Here is a 22270-nt window from a genome sequence, read left to right as displayed (position 1 = left end):
AGCATAAGACGTGGCTGGGATTATATACTGCAGATATATACTTGCGGGGACCCAGCGGGGTTTGCCGGCATCGGCAAGTGCATACTCCCCAAGTGAGCAGTGGCAGGGGGCGAATGACAGCCATGCTGTCGCTGCAGCATAGCCATCGTTAACAAGATCCTTCCCTGCCTGAACATGCTGGACGGGGGAGCGAGCATCGTTAACGACATGTAAAACAACCATTATGTAAAACATCCATTTGCAGCAAAAGGACGCGCCTTGCCAATGGTGGGTTGGCGACTTCGCATCAGACCAAATCGACCAGAATAGCCAATGGTCTCCATGTTGCAGTATAGTGGAAACCAGCATAGAATGTCTAAGGGGCAATGTCTAAGAGGCAAGGATTCTAATACATCCTCTGTACCAGTGTGATACTACATTTTCTAGGTATAATTTACATTTAAATAACAATATCCATTTTACCTCCTTGCAGACCAATCCTTATGCTTAAACTAGGAGAGTTTGTAATAAAGGTGCCCATACTGTATACAATATTGCAGTGGTGTAGGGTGAAGCCAGGGCACCCGGAGCAGGCCCATGTCAAGGCGCCCCCCCTCACTCTCCTCACCCCCCCCCCCCCCCACTCTCAACCCACACACATTGCAGTGTAATGGCTGAAGTGAACTCCTCACTGTGCAGCCAACAGCCCGCTGTTACCTGGAGGATGGAGGTTCCCTTTCATTCTATTCTGTCGGCCAGCCGAGATCGGAGGTGCGCATTAATCATGCCTTGTTTATTTCCATGGGGGAGGTCAACTGTATCTACCAGACATGATATACTAAGATACAGCAGAATTTTCATTTTCTGGATCTTAATAAGCTGGATCATGTGGGTAACTCAAACTCTGGCTGCATTTATTTATATTTTCACCTACTAATATAAAGGCTCAAAAAAGACACACAGCTATTAACACTTATACATAAACACCAACAAAGTAGTAATAACTTACAGCCTGCTAAATAATAATCCACAACAGAAGCAGCGGGGGAGCTGCCAAGTGCGCTGGGAGAGATGAGGATCTGCTGCAACTGCTGGCAGAGGAGCGCCCCCTCCGTGCAGCCGGAAGCAGTCAGTGCCTGTTTGAGTGGGACACAGACCTGAAATCTGTCTATACATGTAGGGCATGTCTATAGGCGGTTGCCCCACCTTCTTTGTTTGCGGTCCCCACAGACAAGGCCAGCCGCTGGAAACAGCAGCTTCAGTGCAGACATTATCAGCCACTGTACGGGCACCAGGAGAAGGAGGAGAGGAGCCTGTATCCGCCGCTTCCCTGTCTCCCCAGCTGTCCGCACCGCACTATGGCTGGTAGCAGCACTATGCCAGCCTGTGACAGGCGCAGCAGATGGGACTCGTCCTCCCCTTAGCAGGGAGATGGCACAGGGCTGCATGCGCGGCGGGTGTCCCCGGGTGTAAGCGCTGCTGCAATATTGTATACAATATGGCATCTCATCGAATCTCGGTTTTGCGATAAAATGAGATGAGATGAGTATGCTGCACATACTTTTTGTACTAGATCTCATCTCATCGCATAACCGATATGCGATGAGATGCGATATTGTATACAATATTGTATACAATAATTGTAACGTTAACCTTCTTGATATTATATTAATTTACCTGAATAATGTATTTCATGTCATTATTTTATTGGTACTTGTTTCCTAGCATGGCGCCCATCGGGTCCCATCGTATACCTTAAGTTAAGTTATGCGATGGGACCCAACCGACGCGATTTCGGGCTATTTTTAGCCTTTCCCGACAATTAGAAAATCGGGTCCATCGCATTCCATTATAATGGCATGCGATGCGACCGACCCGACTGCCGTGATTTAACATTGAATGCATCGTACTCAACGGTAAATTCCTATGTAAAACCGGGTCCATTGTATGCCATTATAATGGCATACAATGCGACCAATGCGATGGACCCGATTTTACATAGGGAACAATGTTAAATGGCCCACCATACCCGATTTTTTATTTTATACCCACCATGATGGGTAATTTGTATGTGAAATGCCCCCCCCCCATTGTTAACGCCACCCCACGATGAACGTCAACCCGAAGCGTGGCGAGCGCAGTGAGCCCACGAGGAGCGGCGGTACGCGTCCTCCGACCTTTTCATACCCCAATTATCCACGTCGGCGTGGAGTTGATTTTATATAATGTGGCGAGCGCAGCGAGCGACTGAGCCCGAAGCATGGTGAGCGCAGCGAGCCCCGCGAGGGGACGCATAATACCTGTGAAGTAATGCGCGTCCCCTCTCCACGCTTCGGGCTCGGTGGCTCGCTGCGCTCGCCACACTATATAAAATCAACTCCACACCGACGTGGATAGTGGGGGTATGAAAAGGTCGGAGGACGCGTACCGCTGCCCCTCGCGGGCTTGCTGCGCTCGCCACGCTTCGGGTTGGCGTTCATCGTGGGGTGGCGTTAACAATGGGGGGGCATTTGACCTATCAGGGTGGGTTTAAAATGAAAATTGGCCTCTGGGGGGCATTTAACATTGGGCCTAATGTAAAATCGGGTCTCAGGGACCATTTTACATTGGTTCCTATGTAAAAATCGCGTCGATCATGTCAATCGCATCACATGCAATTTGGTTGCATGCGATTCGATCGACCCGATTTTTTCGGACCCGATGGATACAATCAAAATCACTGGCGCCGTGCTAGGAAACAATACCGTTTTATTATATTTAATTTCTATATTTGAATTTTATTTTCAACAAATTTAGAACTGTGTGCCTTGAAACTAGTACTAGTTGATTTTATTTATTTTGGTTATTAGTTAAAAATAAAAATATATCAACAGAAAATTATGAATAAAATACAATGTAAGGATCGACAGGAATTGTTCCAATCTCAGTTATTGTAGTCAGAGGCGTAACTCTGGGAGGCAATGGAGACATCTGCCGCCGGGCTCCTGCTCCCAAGGGGGCACCTCTCCTCCTCTGCTTGTTTGAATCAGTTAATTTAAAGCCATCAATATCGTTTCTGTGGCTGACTCCCCCTCCTAGTAGGACCATAGATGTCACATTCTCTTTATTTTTAAGATAATATACATACATGCAAACATATATTTATATAAGGTGGTGTGTTTGTGTGGAGTGGGGGGGCACCACTATTTATCTTGCCTCCGGGCAACTGGGACGAACGTACGCCACTGATTGTATTACTGGAACTAAACAGTATTTCAATACATCATGCAATAATAAAGATACAATGGTATGAATAAGAAGAACCTTAGTGTAGTAAGCCTATGCATTAAAAAGGTGAACTGATATATAAACTTTACACAGGTGATAATCAAGATCATACGGTATCTGCATTTGAATTTGTGGTTTGAAAATACCCTTCCTGTCCGCTGCTCACCATTCACATTCAAGGTTTACTAATCATGATAAAATTATTATTCTTGTATTTTTAAAGCATAATTTAAATACATTATATAATTCCAAAAACATCTTGTAATGATACAGTAGTCTTCAAGGTTGGCTCCCTTCAATTAAAAACCACCACAAAAAAATTATATAATCCAAGATAGGTGCAAACTGACAAACAATTCTGAGCTGGACTGAAAATGGTTAAGTGTTTAACTTTCTGAAACTTACCAAAACAATTTTAATAACTATCAAATTCAAGAAATACTCGAAAATTTTAGACCCTGTTTGTCTACCTCATCTCAGAATACATACAGTATGTGGTCATTCAAACATCTCTACTTGAAAACTAGTATAATCTTAAGGTGAATTTATTACCACCAAATGGCAAAACAGCTAGTGTAAACAATATGATTGGACCTACAGTATGACTCAGATAGACCACCTGGATCACTGTTACATACAGTATCTTGCTCAACCAGCATTCTAACAGACATGCACACATGTTGGCATATCAATTTATAGATGATAGACATAGGATTGTCTGGAACTATACAAACACGTGTTGTACTAACAAGCCAGTCTCTTCTACAAATCAAATCAAATTAATCAGTTACTCCTTCTCTTAATCTACACCTGCTGGAAGAGGTTTGGTAGAACATTTGTTCAGTTTGCTGTAACCTAAGGACTAAACCCAAAGGCTTTAGTTCAGCACATACATATAATGAAACCAAGAAAGATACCTTTGAGTCAATACTGATGCCCTCTTTGTGTCAAATATAGCAAAGCCGCAGATAAAATTTCGGTACTTGTTTCCTAGCACGGCGCCCAGATTTTCTACGTACGCTAACGTAGTGAAATTGCATCGTATGCCGCTATATAGTGACATGCTATACATGCGATGCGATTTCACTCACTCCCGTTCCCGCTCACTGTTTTCCACTGTCTGGCTCATCTGGATCACTTTTTACCTCCTCTGGGTCAATGGTTACCCTCACTGGTAATCCCGCCCCCTGTCGCATCCTCACAGAAATCACTCTGAGGGTGATTTTGTGAGAGGAGAGGACGTGCATTTGTGAGCTAGTGATTTTTTCCTGCTTATTTCTATTGGTGATTTGCTTATTTTGGCTGAAATGGCATCTGCGCTGAATAATGCTGCAACATCACCTACAGCGCTTCCTATTACTATAATATGGTGACATCACCTACAGCGCTTCCTGTTACTATAATGCAATGACATCACTGAGAGTGCTGCCTATTAATATAATGCGGTGACATCACTGAGAGTGCTTCCTGTTACTATAATGCAATGACATCACTGAGAGTGCTTCCTATTACTATAATGCAATGACATCACTGAGAGTGCTTCCTGTTACTAATGCAATGACATCACTGAGAATGCTTCCTATTACTAGAATGCAATGACATCACTGAGAATGCTTCCTATTACTAGAATGCAGTGATATCACCCGAGCACGTCAACTATATTATTAACATAAACATCTTCCTGCATTTTGTGTCATGGCAGACATTTCAGAGATTGAGAATCAGAAATGTCTACATCAAAGATGCCTATACTATTAAATGTAAATATGCATGGACACATGTTTTCTATACACATAATAAATAATCCCCATATGCTTCACTCTTTAATAAAAAACAAATGTTACTTGTAAATGAAAGAGCTTATGTTTGTGGCTCAGCTGAAAATGAAAGTTCTGCATTTGATAAAAGAAGCAGTGTTATATTAGTGTGAGAAGAAGTCAAATCAATCACTCTTAAACATGGAGAAGAAATCAGCTTTGTTATTACCTTGGTGAACATGGGTTTCCCATGCTGAGTGACCATGGTACATTGATCACAGTCCACGGTGATGGATGAGTTGTGGTATGATTCTTTGGAGTGCTTAAGAATGTAATAGAGATCAGTGACACCCCCTTCGAACACTGTACTAAAGTATCGAGGAATAAGAGTCCTTCCGATTGCTAAGGAGGAAAGAGACAGAAAAAACAATCAGATATTAAAACCGGGATCCACACTAATGACTATAGACTCAGTAGTTTTAAACAAGATTGCATTAGATAACATGGAATATTGACAGCATGAACTTGTAAGGATAGTGTATAGTAGCTCTCTACCTAAAAGTCCCATGATTGGTACAGAAGACTCCAAATACATCTACCTTCCATGAACATTAAACAGCCCTTGTAGTCTTGTCATGCTGTGTCGTGACTTGTTAGTGCAGAGTGTCTTTTTTGTGCAATGTTATCCATTAAAAGGTGGGAATAGTACACACAAGCTGCTTATGCTGATTAAAATGATATACAGCATGTCTATATTCAGTGTGCTGTATCTGCTTCTGAAATGCTATACTAGAGTGTTTTCCTAAACAATGTATACAACCTTGGTCACACACTGAACATAGGCATGCTGCATATCATTTTATTTCATCATCAGATGTTGCTTGTGCATCATATTAGCATCAGATACATTTTAAAGGGAAAATTAAATTGAAAAGAAGCTCTGTGCTTCTGAGTCACATGGTACTCACGCGTTATGTGTAATGTGACTTGTATGGAGGATAGATGTATGTAGACACATCTGTATGTGTTCTACATACAGAAATGAAACTACAAATTATAGGCTTCATTTAGATGTGGAGGCATTTTCAGGTGTCTGTCTGAAAACACATCCATCTGACTGTCGGTCAACTTGTGAACAGCTTGTGATCAGGAAAGATGCTGGATTTATTTATATAGTGCACACATACACCGCAGCGCTTTACAGAGAATATTTGAACATTCACATCAGTCTCTGCCCCAGTGCACAGTTAGGGCCATGGGGCCTGATTCTGGTTTACTTGCAAAAGTAAATTCTCTCTTTAATGGGCAAAACCATGTGCACTGAAGGGGGGCAGATGTAACATGTGCAGAGAGAGTTAGATTTGGGTGGTATGTTGTTTCTGTGCAGAGCAAATACTGGCTGCTTTATTTTTATACTGCAATATAGATATCAGTTTGACATACACAAACCCCACCCAAATCTAACTCTCTCTGACATCTTCTATAATAGTGAATGGCCACGCCTCCTTTGATTAGACCATGCCCCTTGAAAAGCACCGTTGCCCGGCAAGGCTCACTACTACCTTCACAGCAATTTTTCAGGTAGTCCCCTGCTTCCTCGGAAGGGTGAGTACCCCACCTGCATTCTGTCCACTTCCTAGTGAAGTGGGCAGAATGCTGAGGTAATTACAGCATCCCTGCATGTCATGTCCCGCATATGCTAACTGTGTCATTGTAGCCCTACCCCTATATAAATTTTAGCCAGTTAGGTGCGCCGACACAATTAGCCTGGTCCCGCATTCATTGCCTCCCATCTGCTTCTATTCTATGGGCATCTCCTGGAGAGGAAGAAATTAAAGCAGGTGCATATGCTCCCGGGTCATAAACCCAGGATTCCTCTCATCACAAGAGACAGCTCTTATCGGAAGAGCTCTCCTGTACTGTAAGTATTCCTGCATAGCAACATTAGTAAGTAGCGGTACTGGATGTATGGCACAGTATATGAAATTCATGATGGATATAATGATAAACATTACTGAAATATTCAATTACATTTGTGTGATTTTCCTTGTAATTTACTTTCACAGTAACACACTGATACTCTTTCAGATTGCACATAATTACCTGGGTTTATGCTGGTTTGTTGCTGGTTCAACCCAGTAATAGGTGCGATCTGAAAGGGCTTAGTGGGTCCAGAAACCCGGCATTACGAACCGGTAAAAAAAAAAATCAGGGTTCTTACAGTCATTGCCGGGTTGCTGTGCAGTGTAAAAGGGTAAACTGGGTTGAGCAATCTGGTTCCCGTTGACACTGATGGAGGATGCAGTGCTTGGAGCAGCATCAGCTCTAAGCGCTGCCTCCTCCTCCACCCAAGATGGTGCCCCCCCCCCCCGCATGGCATCAGCAAACCACCAATATAGCCAAGTCGCTGAAGAGGCCTGAAGACAGCAAAATGAAGGGCCACCTTGGGACTGAACCGTTTCAATGTGTCACACTTTGGGGTATTGGTGGGACTGGCAGGGAAGAGGTAGCCGAAGAAGTGAGTGGATGGATGTAATGCTTTCTCATGTACCTAAAGTACAGGATAAACGGAGGAGAGTTGAGTGAGGCTTAGAAGGTTTAATGGTAATAAGGTCAATGAATAAACTGAAATAGCAACAATCAACAAATATTGGTAACGTGAAGTATTAAGCAACAGTAATAAAGTAGCAGTTCGTATAACAATGGGCTTTGATGAAGAATTGTACAGAAGTTGAAGGAGATTGGAGAGTTGGGAGACCACTGTAAGAAGTTGGAGACGATGTCGAAGACCTTGGAGAATACTATAATGAGATGGAAATGAATGAAGAGCTTTGAGAATGACTGACTGTCTGTGAAGGCTTGGAATAACTGAAGACTTGGAATAACTGTGGTTAGCTGTAGCACTGGGAAGCACTTGGAAACAGCTGAGGGTAACGGCAGTACTAGAATACACTTGAGGATAACGGTGGTACCTGAAGTCAACTGTGTATAACTGAGGCACTTGGAAACAGCTAAGGATAACTGCAGCACTGGAATACACTTGAGGATAACGGGTGCCGGACGGGGTCCCGACAGGCATTCACCCGACGTCGGGAACCCGACTGTCAAAACACCGACAGCCGGGTTCCCGACGGCCATCGGCTATTTTCCCTCATGGGGGTCCATGACCCCATAGAGGGAGAATAGAATAGGTGGATCACGTAGCGAGCCACTGTGACCACAGCGTGGCAAGCGCAGCGAGCCCACAAGGCACGAGGCACTTGGGTACAACTTAGAATAACTGTGGCACTTGTATCAGCTTGAGAGTAACTGAGGTACTTGGATACACCTCAGGATAACTGTGGCACTTGTATACAGCTTGAGAATAACTGTGGTACCTTGAGTATAGCTGAGAGTCACTGTGAGCTTTGGAGCACAACTGTGAAGCACTAGGAGGTAATCCAAACAGGAGAGAGGTGGGTCCCCTGCAGCACGCTGGTGGGTCACTGCAGCACTGTACCTTTAAGAAACACTGGACAGGAGCATCAGCAGGTTGGGCAGGAACACTTTGGAGTGCAAAGCCACAGAACCACTCTCCAGGAGGTAGACTCCAGGGAAAGACACACGGGATTGGCTGGAGAAAACACCTGGCAGGGGATTGGAGAAACCTTGGTCTCCAACATGGCTGCCCCCATACTGGAGACACTGCAGAGAACCAGGCACACGTCCTCTCACAGCCACAGACCATGCTTACCGACTTTTTTAAAATTCCCCGGAGAGGAGTGAAAGGGGGGCTGAAAAAGGCTTTATTTTGGGGGTGTTACAAGGCTGATGTCACCAAGCCCCGCCCACACGACCAGCAGATGCATTAATTTGTGATTTTGGCCCCGCCCCCTCCCACGGTCCCGCAAAATTCAAACATTTTTACCGTGGGGAAGGGGAGAGCAGGGGCTGATGCTACAATGTGGGAGACTTGCCCACCTTCCCGGGGGGCCGGGAGGGGGACCCGATTTGCATGACCCTCCCGGCCATTCAAGTATGCCACAGACACGCAGCAGTTCTGCCCCTCCACAACACTGTGCTACAATGGCGGCCTCCGTTGCCACATTACACTGCCCAGGACCTGCCTCCTGTGAGCCCCTGCTGCCCGGCATCCCGACCACACCACACGGCTCACAGGGCAGACAGCGCGACCACTACCTGCGGTAAGCCTCTGCGCGCTGACACAATGTCCCAATGCGACCTTGCATTTTGCGATGTAAAAATGGTAATTCTGAGTGCAGAAACAGTTATGTAGTTCTCAGTAATCCTAACTGGTGTATGTATTTATTAAAAGGCACTTACAATGTTTTATTTTGTATGCATTCTTCTTAGCACCAGCGGCTATGTAGATGTACAAGTCCGGATATATTCTGATACCATCCTGTGTATTTGATAAATGCTACATATGGGCAAATGGCCAGATATTCTGCTGCATCAGAAATAGTGTCATTGTTTCTGCATTGCCAAGAAACAGTCACACAAACCCTTCAGTCAGTCACCCAGTAAGAAAGCACAGCAGGTGTTGCTGGAGCGTATCCTTGCCAGCACAGTTCTGTAGCGCAATATAAATGTCAGTTATTGGCTCGTATTCTGGTCAAAGTATTTAGGGTCTGATTCTACAGATGTATTCATTCTCATCGTAGGTGGAACTATTCACACCAGTGATTAGCTTGCTGCGGCAAGTGTGCGCATATACAGTACGTGCATGTGTCAATAGTCGCACCAGAAATTCACAGACATTGTACTGAACGATTGCAGGTGCGACTAATGGAATCGGGCGCATTCGGTCACTGCCGTGATGCCTGTGCATACGCATCTTGCCGACCATCAAATGATTTCTTCTGCCTTTGAAATTAAAAGTCAGTGGAAACTGACGTCCTGTGACGTCTGCTGCCTACGTACTCATGGGAATGACCAACGTTTTCATGGGGACTCCCAGTTTCCTTGGGCGACCCCAGTCCCCACCGTCATCTGCCCCCGGTCCGCACATGCGCAGACTATACAATGCACAAGTGCAGAGTCCCAAACTTCGGAATGGGGCCTAATTCGGCCCCGTCCGATTAAACCAGAATGAGGACCAAAGTCTGTTATGCAGCAAGAAAAAAAAATGTCAATCAGAAATGCGTCAGTGTGTTAACAATCATATCAGTGGTAAAGAGCATGATCAGTATTCAGCAAAACTAACCCTAACCTATTATCAATCTGAAATGTTTTATTGATAGGATGGATGCAAAGTCACCCTATTCTGCAAGTCATGGGCAGAAAATAATAATAATAATGGTGCCACAAATTGGATCCAGCACCGTATAGGGTATAGTGGTGCAATAGTACGTTCACTGGATTATGGATAATTGTGCTTTAATATGACCTGGAAAATCTTGGCAGACTCCCAGGATTCTCACCATTCGCCACTGAGATGCTTTCCTGTGCATGCTCCAGAGTGCTGCCTGAATGTGTTCTCAGTGCTGCCTGTGGGATTGTAACTGAAAAGCCAGCCAGTTTTCAATGAAAAATATAAAAATTAATATTTACCCCTGAGAACAATAATAGTGACATGTATTAAAAAAAATGACTGTGCCACGATCGGTGTAACATTACATTATTTTGCAACAAAGGCATATTCTGTGAAATGTAGAAACAATTTCATAAACTATTAAATTACAAATCCATTTTAGTTGTGCTAAGATGTATTTCTCTACCACTTTAATCCAAATAATGCAGCAGAAAACAGATTCTTCCGAAGAGCTTACAATTGAATTTCTTTTAGGGTCGGATTTAAGGGCAGACTGATTCGGCTGCGACCAGCGGGCCCTCCATTCCCAATGTTCGCGCAGGCGGCATTAAAATGACACGCAAAGCTGCAAATTTCGCAGCTTTGTGTGTCAACCAGAATGACCTCCTATGTTTAAGAGGCACTACTACTGTGGGCATTATATATATAAGGTGCACTACTACTGTAGGTATTATATATAAAGAGCACTACAGATGGAGGTTTGGTGATCCTCTTTTCTTTTTGCGCTGTCGTGCACCAAGGTGCATGGATGCTCGCATTACAATATCCATGCAATACAATGGCACTTGGAGCCAACCGTGGATAACTGAGGCACTTGGAGCCAACCGTGGATAACTGAGGCACTTGGAGCCAACCGTGGATAACTAAGGCACTTGGAGCCAACCGTGGATAACTAAGGCACTTGGAGCCAACCGTGGATAACTGAGTCACTTGGAGCCAACTGTGGATAACTGAGGCACTTGGAGCCAACCGTGGCTTACTGAGGCACTTGGAGCCTGTCAATGATTAATAGTGCTGAGCATCGGGAGCCAAGGCGCACTGACTGCACAAGTATGCAGTGCATTACTGGGAGTTGACTAAGTTCCATGACACTTTGCAGAAGAGGGCAGAGGCAGAGAGGTTTGTGCTGAGCTCTGATTGGTGGAGCTCATCACATTCTTCTCAGGCCCATGGAGGACAGCAGCAGCAGCCTAGTCATGGGAGGGTTTTTAATCAGAGGCAGCACTGAGCCTGTGAGTTCTCCTAAAGTCCTACAGGGTAAGGTGCAGAGGGACAAACACTGGCTTTTCTTGTGGTATGTATGTACTGTATGTGTATATATATATATATATATATATATATATATATATATATATATACACCCATTGACAAAGTGTACCTGCTTTCCTGTGATACTGAGGCGAGGCAGGTACAGTATACACATAAAACGGCTGCTACAATCATAAGTTAGTAATACATCTCCCTCAGAGTCTGCATTTCCTGAATGACTAGTTTTTTATATTTCGCACATTTCTGCATTTGGATGATCAATGCAGATTTTTGTCTCTAGACTTTTCTAAGCTCTCCATTCCTATGTTTGCATGATGTTATATATTAACCCCTTCCTGACAGAGCCAGTTTTTGCGTTCCTGACAGAGCCCTTTTTTTCAAATCTGACATGTCTCACTTAAGTGGGGATAACTTTTTTTTGCTTTTACTTATCCCAGTGATTTTGAGATTGTTTTTTCGTGACACATTGTACTTCAAATTAGTGGTAAATTTGGGTCGATACAGTCTGTGTTTTTTTGTGAAAAATACCAAAATATCGTGAAAAAATGGAAAATTTAGCGATTTGCAAAATGTTAAATTTTCTGCTTGTGAGACAAATAATCTTACCACTCAAAATAGTGAATAACTAACATAGACCATATGTCTACTTTATGTTGACATCATTATTTCAACTTCCTTTTAATTTTTTGGGACACTAGGAGGCTTACAATATGAATAGCAAATTCTCAAATTTTCAAGAAAATTTCAAACACTGATTTTTTTAGGGACCAGTTCAGTTCTGATGTGACTTTGAGGGACTTGTATGTGAGACACCCCCATAAATGATGCCATTTCAAAAACTGCACCCCTCACAGTATTCAAAACAGCATTTTGGAAGTTTGTTAACCCTTTAGGTGTTTCACAGGAATTAAAACAAAGTGTAGGTGAAATTTCAAAATTTCTTTTTTTTTGCAGATTTGCAATTTTAATACATTTTTCTAAGGAACACAGTACATTTTACTAGAGAAATGTGACTGAAAATTGATTCCCCCAATTCTTTTGTTTTCATAAATATCCTATATGTGGCCCTAGTGTGCACGGTGACCAAACCACAGGCTTCATAATAGAAGGAGCACCTACTTGATTTTGGAGCCTCCTTTTTATGAGATTATTTTTTAGGCACCATGTAGGTTTCTAGGCACCATAAGATGCTAAAAGTTAGGAACCCCCCCACAAGTGACCCCATTTTGCAAACTACACCCCTCAGGGAATTCATCTAGGGGTATAGTGTACATTTCAAACCCCCAGGGGTTTCACCAATTGTGGTACAACTGGGCAGTGAAAATGAAAAATTATTTTTTTTACACAAAAATACAGTTCTGGCTCCAAATTTGTCATTTTCAGAAGGTATGAAGGAGACAAAGCACCCCAAAATCTGTGCCCCAATTTCTCCCGAGTACGGCAATGCCTCACATGTGACCAAAAAATACCAGTTGGGTGCATGGCAGGACTCAGAAGGGAAGGAGTGATTTTTGGATTTTGCAGCTCAGATTCTGGTGGAATTTTGGTGGGTGCTATGTCGCATTAGCAAGACCCCCAAAGCACCAATACAGTGGAACCCCCCCACAAGTGACCCCATTTTGCAAAGTACACCCCTCAGGGAATTCATCTAGGGGTATAGTGTACATTTCAAACCCCCAGGGGTTTCACCAATTTTGATAAAACTGGGCAGTGAACATGAAAAATTACATTTTTTTACACAAAAATGCAGTTCTGGCTCAAAATTTTTCATTTTCAGAAGGTATGAAGGAGAAAAAGCACCCCAAAATCTGTGCCCCAATTTCTCCCGAGTACGGCAATGCCTCACATGTGACCAAAAAATACCAGTTGGGTGCATGGCAGGACTCAGAAGGGAAGGAGTGATTTTTGGATTTTGCAGCACAGATTCTGGTGGAATGAATGGTGGGTGCTATGTTGCACCAATACAGTGGAACCCCCCCACAAGTCACCCCATTTTGCAAAGTACACCCCTCAGGGAATTCATCTAGGGGTATAGTGTACATTTCAAACCCCCAGGGGTTTCACCAATTTTGATACAAGTGGGCAGTGAAAATGAAAAATTACATTTTTTTACACAAAAATGCAGTTCTGGCTCAAAATTTTTCATTTTCAGAAGGTATGAAGGAGAAAAAGCACCCCAAAATATGTGCCCCAATTTCTCCCGAGTACGGAAATGCCTCACATGTGACCAAAAAATACCAGTTGGGTGCATGGCAGGACTCAGAACGGAAGGAGTGATTTTTGGATTTTGCGGCTCAGATTCTGGTGGAATTTTGGTGGGTGCTATGTCGCATTAGCAAGACCCCCCAAGCACCAATACAGTGGAACCCCCCCACAAGTCACCCCATTTTGAAAACTACACCCCTCAGGGAATTCATCTAGGGGTATAGTGTACATTTCAAACCCCCAGGGGTTTCACCAATTTTGATACAAGTGGGCAGTGAAAATGAAAAATTACATTTTTTACACAAAAATGCAGTTCTGGCTCGAAATTTTTCATTTTCAGAAGGTATGAAGGAGAAAAAGCACCCCAAAATCTGTGCCCCAATTTCTCCCGAGTACGGCAATGCCTCACATGTGACCAAAAAATACCAGTTGGGTGCATGGCAGGACTCAGAACGGAAGGAGTGATTTTTGGATTTTGCAGCTCAGATTCTGGTGGAATTTTGGTGGGTGCTATGTCGCATTAGCAAGACCCCCCAAGCACCAATACAGTGGAACCCCCCCACAAGTCACCCCATTTTGAAAACTACACCCCTCAGGGAATTAATCTAGGGGTATAGTGTACATTTCAAACCCCCAGGGGTTTCACCAATTTTGATACAAGTGGGCAGTGAAAATGAAAAATTACATTTTTTTACACAAAAATGCAGTTCTGGCTCAAAATTTTTCATTTTCAGAAGGTATGAAGGAGAAAATGCACCCCAAAATCTGTGCCCCAATTTCTCCCGAGTACGGAAATGCCTCACATGTGACCAAAAAATACCAGTTGGGTGCATGGCAGGACTCAGAACGGAAGGAGTGATTTTTGGATTTTGCAGCACAGATTTTGGTGGAATGAATGGTGGGTGCTATGTTGCACCAATACAGTGGAACCCCCCCACAAGTCACCCCATTTTGCAAAGTACACCCCTCAGGGAATTCATCTAGGGGTATAGTGTACATTTCAAACCCCCAGGGGTTTCACCAATTTTGATACAAGTGGGCAGTGAAAATGAAAAATTACATTTTTTTACACAAAAATGCAGTTCTGGCTCAAAATTTTTCATTTTCAGAAGGTATGAAGGAGACAAAGCACCCCAAAATCTGTGCCCCAATTTCTCCCGAGTACGGCAATGCCTCACATGTGACCAAAAAATACCATTTGGGTGCATGGCAGGACTCAGAAGGGAAGGAGTGATTTTTGGATTTTGCAGCTCAGATTCTGGTGGAATTTTGGTGGGTGCTATGTCGCATTAGCAAGACCCCCCAAGCACCAATACAGTGGAACCCCCCCACAAGTGACCCCATTTTGCAAACTACACCCCTCAGGGAATTCATCTAGGGGTATAGTGTACATTTCAAACCCCCAGGGGTTTCACCAATTTTGATACAAGTGGGCAGTGAACATGAAAAATTACATTTTTTACACAAAAATGCAGTTCTGGCTCAAAATTTTTCATTTTCAGAAGGTATGAAGGAGAAAAAGCACCCCAAAATCTGTGCCCCAATTTCTCCCGAGTACGGCAATGCCTCACATGTGACCAAAAAATACCAGTTGGGTGCATGGCAGGACTCAAAAGGGAAGGAGTGATTTTTGGATTTTGCAGCTCAGATTCTGGTGGAATTTTGGTGGGTGCTATGTCGCATTAGCAAGACCCCCCAAGCACCAATACAGTGGAACCCCCCCACAAGTGACCCCATTTTGCAAACTACACCCCTCAGGGAATTCATCTAGGGGTATAGTGTACATTTCAAACCCCCAGGGGTTTCACCAATTTTGATACAAGTGGGCAGTGAAAATGAAAAATTACATTTTTTTACACAAAAATGCAGTTCTGGCTCAAAATTTTTCATTTTCAGAAGGAATGAAGGAGACAAAGCACCCCAAAATCTGTGCCCCAATTTCTCCCGAGTACGGCAATGCCTCATGTGTGACCAAAAAGTGGCAGGACTCAGAAGGGAAGGAGTGATATTTGGATTTTGCAGCACAAATTCTGGTGGAATGATGGTGGGTGCTATGTCGCATTAGCAAGACCCCCAAAGCACCAATACAGTGGAACCCCCCCACAAGTGACCCCATTTTGCAAACTACACCCCTCAGGGAATTCATCTAGGGGTATAGTGTACATTTCAAACCCCCAGGGGTTTCACCAATTTTGATAAAACTGGGCAGTGAACATGAAAAATTACATTTTTTTACACAAAAATGCAGTTCTGGCTCAAAATTTTTCATTTTCACAAGGAATGAAGGAGACAAAGCACCCCAAAATCTGTGCCCCAATTTCTCCCGAGTACGGCAATGCCTCACATGTGACCAAAAAATACCAGTTGGGTGCATGGCAGGACTCAGAAGGGAAGGAGTGATTTTTGGATTTTGCGGCTCAGATTCTGGTGGAATGAATGGTGGGTGCTATGTGGCATTAGCAAGACCCCCGAAGCACGGTGAAATTATGAACCTAATATTCCATAGATGTGTGGTATATTTTAAAACACTCCTTTATACATAGGCCGGGTTTGTCGGGGCAAGTGTCACACTGGAAAATAGTTTGCTTTCTTATTCCCTTTTTATAGCAAACTTTGCACCTTTTTTGTGTCCTGCCCTTTTTTCCAGTGGAGGGGATTTCATCAGGAAAATGCTGCCCTGGTACAATACGGGGGCCAGTACTAGAAGTACTGGGGCCCTCTGCCTGCTGGTTCCCAAATATTAGGCCCTTTATGACTTCCTCTTGAAAGTGCATAAATGTCCCCCTCTGGCCGGTAGAACGGAATAGCACGTAAGCGTTATACAGTGCCATCTGGATGATATACACGGCCACCTTCTTGTACCAGATTTTTGTTTTCCGCAGGGCACTGTACGGCTTCAGTACCTGATCTGAAAGATCCACTCCGCCCATGTACCTATTGTAATCCAGGATACAATTAGGTTTTGAGGTGTGGGTACTGGTACCTCGTACAGGGACGGAGGTGGTACTGTCTCCGTGAATTGTTGTCAGTATAAGGACATCCCTCTTGTCCTTATATTTGACCAACAACATATTTTCGTTGCATATTCCCCTGCTTTCACCCCTTCTCATTACTTGGGCAATGTGCGTTTTTGGGAGGCCTCTTTGGTTCTTGCGCACAGTACCGCAAGCTGCTGTACCTCTTGAACCAAGGGCCTTAAACAGGGGGATGCTAGTGTAAAAGTTATCCACATAGAGGTGATAACCTTTATCCAGGAAGGGGTGCACTAAATCCCAGACAATTTTCCCACTAACACCTACGAGGGAGGGGGGGCATTCTGGCGGTTGAATTCTTGAATCCTTCCCTTCATAAACCCTAAACCTGTGGGTGTACCCTGAGGTGCTTTCACACAGTTTATACATTTTTATGCCATACCTTGCCCTCTTACTGGGAAGGTACTGGCGGAATTTAACCCTTCCTTTAAAATGTATAAGGGACTCGTCGATACAAATAAATTTTTCAGGGATGTACACCTCTTCAAATTTGGCACTGAAATGATCAATGACCGGCCTGACTTTGAATAGCCGGTCAAAGGTGGGATCATCTCTGGGTGGGCACTGTGCATTATCGGTGTAATGTATAAATTTAAGAATTGTCTCAAATCGAGTCCGGGGCATGGCCATACGGTAAAATGGAGTACTGTACAGAACATCTGTACTCCAATATTGCCTAATTTCTGGCTTTTTTACTATGCCCATATGAAACACCAGACCCCAAAACGTCATCATCTCTACTGCATCTACAGGGGTCCACCTAGCAAATGATGACGTGGGGTTTTGAGCAATAAACTGCTGGGCATATAAATTAGTTTGGTCCACCATTAAATTTATAAAATCATCAGAGAAAAATAATTTGAAAAAGTCAATTTCTCTGAGACACGTGGAATCAAATTGGATTCCTGGCATGGCCAAAAACTCAGGAACCTGGGGCTCAAAATTGTCTGGTGGTGGGGTCCATACTAGATCAATTATTGGGGGGGGAATCTCAGCTGATCTACGGGGGCGTCTTTGAGGGGGTCCCTCATCACCAGAGGAGGAAGAGGAGCTTAAGACGAATCCTTCAAATTCCCCGCTTGCATCACTGCCTGTGTCAGAGTCAGAGGCAAGCATGGCATATGCCTCCTCCACTGAATACATTCTCCTGGATGACTGGGAGGACATTTGGGAGGACATTTGGGAGGACATTTGGGAGGACATTTGGGATGCCATTTTTATTTTTGTGTTACTGGTAGTGAAATGTTTCAACACGTGTATAGTGTAGGGGGGGGTACAAACTTTATTTCAACCCGGGGGGTATGTAGTGTGTAGTGTGTATGTAGTGCAGAAAAAAAAAATACTTTATACCAATAAAAAAAAAAAAAAATGAAGGGGTTAAAAATAAAAAATTGAAGGGGTTAAAAAAAAAAAAAAAAGGTCCTGCGCCAAAAATTGAGCACAGATGTTGGTCAGTAACGTCTGTCACTGAACAGCGCTCAAAGGCAACAGGAATCTGATCAAAAAAAATAAAAAAATAGATCAACCCTGTGCCGAAAAAGCTGATCAGTGATGTACGTCACTGATCGGCGCACAGTGGCCACAGGACACCCACAAAATCAGTGTGTGTAAAAAAAAAATTAAAAAAAGACCCCACAGCACTCACAAAAAAAAAAAAGGTGATCAGTGATGCGACACTGATTACCAGTGAGGGACAGCAGGTGCACAACCTTTGGTGCAACTGACAGTGCAACTGGCAGCAACTGACAGGTATATATATAAAAAAAAAACCTCTGCGCCCCCAAAAAGTTGCTGATCAGCACAGATATACTGATCAGCACAAAAGGGGGGGTAGCAGACACAAAATATACACTCTCTATCACTCTCTGTCACTATCTCTCTCTATCTCTCTATCTCTCACTATCTCTCACTATCTATCACTCTAGGACACTGCAGCAGCAGCACTGACAGTTATATGTATAAAAAAAAACTGCACCCCCAAAAAGGGGGGGTAGCAGACACAAAATATACACTCTCTATCACTCTCTGTCACTATCTCTCTCTATCTCTCTATCTCTCACTATCTATCACTATCTATCACTCTATGACACTGCAGCAGCAGCACTGACAGTTATATATATAAAATAAAACCCCTGCACCCCCAAAAAGGGGGGGTAGCAGACACAAATCTCTCTATCTCTCTACCTCTCACTATCTATCACTATCTATCACTATCTATCACTGTATGACACTGCAGCAGCAGCACTGACAGTTATTTATATATAGAAAACCCCTGCACCCCCAAAAAGGGGGGGTAGCAGACACAAAATATAGCTCTCTCTGTCACTATCTCTCTATCTCTCTCTATCTCTCTCTATCTCTCTCTCTATCTCTCTATCTCTCTATCACACTGCAGCAGCAGCAGGAAGTCTCAGGAAGTCAGATCCAGGAAGCGTCCAGCACGCTACAAGCAGTGATAAGGTGATCAGGTAAGGTATTTGCAAGGATCAGGTAAGTATTAGCAAGGATCAGGTCGGTATTCACGGCAGGCAGGCACGGTGACCGTTCTGCACGCTATTCCAGACCGGAATGGCGTCTGCAGCGCAGTCACCGTCAGTTTAAATGTCGCGCCTTGGCTGTGATTGGTCCGTGGGTCCCACGGACCAATCACAGCCTTGGGGGCAGGTGGGGTGAGGGTGGGGTGAGGTGTCATCGTCACCGATGACCCCCTCATGCCCCCTGACGCCCGGCGGTGATTGACACCTGTGTTACCGAGCGTCTGATTCGCTGGTAACACAGGAAAACGCTGTGAATGGCTGTTCACACTGAACAGCCAATCACAGCGATCGCCGACGGGGGGGCGGCATCGCAGTCCCCCCTGGGCATGCAGGGACATGTCTGCTGTCAGGGACAGCAGACATCGTCCCTCTGTCACTGCGTCTCGAGACGCAGTGACAGTTTAAACTCATGACGTACATTTATGCCATGTGTCGGGAAGTACCTCCCGGCCATGACGTAAATGTACGTCAAATGTCGGGAAGGGGTTAAGCACTTTCTATGCTTTTTCAGCTTTTAGTTTATTCACATAAAATAATTGGACGGTGCGTACAACATAACACTAGAAAATATACCCTATAAGACAGCTCACACGCAATGTATTTCAATACGGCCCAAGATCTTACAGCGAAAGCCGAAGCTCTGCACTGTAGATGTTTTCTCGTTTCAGCTATTCTTTCCAGACTAATTCTAAACTGCAATGACAAAAACATGAGCAGAACCCTTGATGCCTGACTATAATTTATCTTCCCCCTGGATTGTGGCTCTGTCCGCTGAGTGTAACCATGCAGCTGTATATGTTTGCCTCTTACTGAGAGAAACATACAGATTTTATAATTGGTCTTTCTGGGACTCTTGCACTTGCAAAACCTTCTAATACTTTTTCTTTACCTGTCCCCTGAGTCATTTATTGGAGGGGGTTCCGAGTAGCCTTTTCAACTGGCCTGTCAGCTAAACTCAAACCCCAGCAACCGATATTCCTTGCAGCTGCAATGTGGTAACATACCAATACATCTAATAGTACATTTAATAATTATAGCATTGTAGAACATAATATAGCATACACATAGTAAATGATTACATTAGTACTAGCAATTCTGGCACATTCTTTAACCAATGGAATTGTGTGCTGGGAGCATGCAGTTTGAGATCGTGATTATCAGCCCAAATGATGCCCCTTTCAGACCGCACTTTTAAAACGGTAAATTGCCGTTTTTTTTACCGTTTTAAAACGGTAATGTGTGCGGTCTGAAAGGTCCAGTCCCACTTAACCGGTTAGAAAATGCCGTTTTTTCTAACCGGTTAAAATGCAGGGTCCTACCCGTTTCTGAACCGGTATTTTAGCGCAAAAATCGGCTCAGAAACGGTATTTAGGACCCAGCCAATGAGCTGGGTCCTAAATTCAGCACAGTGAATACTTAATGAGCGCTCATTAAGTATTCACAGCACTGGAGCCCCCCCGCGCGTGTCGACACCCCCCGCGCGCGTGTCGACGCCCCCCGCGCGTGTCGACGCCCCCCCCGCGTGTCGACCCCCCGCGCGTGTCGGCGCCCCCAACCCGTGTCGACTTACCCCGTGCCGGTATCTCCGTTGTGGTTCCCGGCACTGCAGCTCAGTATGCTCGGAAAGCACTTATGAAAAAAGTGTCTTTCAGAAAATGGCTGCCCCCCATACGGAAGACAGTTTTTTTAAACAGGGTTTCCTATGGGGCAGCCATTTTCTGGAAGACACTTTTTTCATAAGTGCTTTCCGAGCATACTGAGCTGCAGTCCACAACGGAGGTACCGGCACGGGGTAAGTCGACACGGGGGGGGGGGGGGGGGCGCCGACACGCGGGGTGGGGGGCGTCGACATGCGCGGGGGGCGTCGACATGCGCGGGGGGCGTCGACATGCTCTCGGTCGACACGCGAGGGGGGGGGGGAGCTGCACGGAGGGGAGGGCTGAAGGCTGCACTGGCTTTGACCCTGTATTTGGAAAGTTTCCAAAAACGGGTCTGCCAGTGTCAAAAAATCGGCACTTAAACGGTAATATACCGTTTAAGTGCTGCGGTGTGAAAGGGGTTTTATCTGGCAGACCCGTTTTTGGAAACGTTTCCAAATACAGGGTCAAAGCCAGTTATGCGGTCTGAAAGCAGCATAAGTCTAAAGCTGGGTACACATATGTACAATTTCATTTTTCTTGCGACCGTTCGATCGACCGAATACACGTTCGGCCGTCCGAAACATACGACCGATCTGCGCGTACACATATGTACAATTTTACTGGCGACGTCCGATGTACTCCCGTCCAAACAATCGCAAGAAAAAGATTGTACCACCGTACACACTCTCCCGTTCTGGCTATTCGCACGATAAAAATGTACACAACATTATCATAATGGGCTGGATTAAAAGAGCATACCAAAACGAGGCGTGATCACGGAACAAAGAATCGTTCGTGTAGTACAGTGAATAGAGCCGTGACTATTCAGATCATTGCTAGCTGTACTGGATATACGTACGTACGTTCGTTCGTCTATCGGTGCATTTGGGCCTTTTTAATTATGAGCTTGAGGAGAAGGAAGGCTTGTGCGTGCATTTTGGCTGCTATGGCCATTAGATTGCGGGCTATTAAAAAAAGAAAAAGGACCAAGAATCGGAGCTGCTGGACCAGAGACTGGCTTCTGAGGAGAGACACCTTCTCCCACATGCCATTGCTACAGGAGATACGGGAGAACAATCCTGATGATTTCAGGAATTATCTCCGTATGGATGACGCTACCTTCATGGAGCTGCTGACACTGGTTACCCCTTTAATAGAGAGAGAGGACACCTATTTCAGGAGGCCTATTTCTGCAGAGCAGAGACTGGTGGCAACGCTGCGTTACCTGGCAACAGGCAGGACCCTTGCCGACCTGAGATTCACCACCGCA

At 44.5% G+C, this 22270-nt stretch overlaps 1 protein-coding gene across 5 annotated transcripts in view; it reads right to left on the bottom strand.

Moving 5' to 3' along the window:
- LDB2 (LIM domain binding 2) overlaps nucleotides 1–22270 on the bottom strand; it is a 332563-nt gene that overhangs the window by 86166 nt on the left and 224127 nt on the right. For all 5 annotated transcript variants that reach the window (XM_083163430.1, XM_083163592.1, XM_083163509.1 and 2 more), the window contains exon 3: nucleotides 5233–5405. In XM_083163430.1, coding sequence (XP_083019556.1) covers nucleotides 5233–5405 — 173 coding nt within the window. The remainder of the gene's footprint in view (nucleotides 1–5232; nucleotides 5406–22270) is intronic.

This window comes from Crinia signifera, chromosome 1 (assembly GCF_055691185.1).
Source record: "Crinia signifera chromosome 1, ASM5569118v1, whole genome shotgun sequence".
Taxonomy (NCBI): Eukaryota; Metazoa; Chordata; class Amphibia; order Anura; family Myobatrachidae; genus Crinia; species Crinia signifera.
This window is presented reverse-complemented; position numbering and strand designations above follow the sequence as displayed.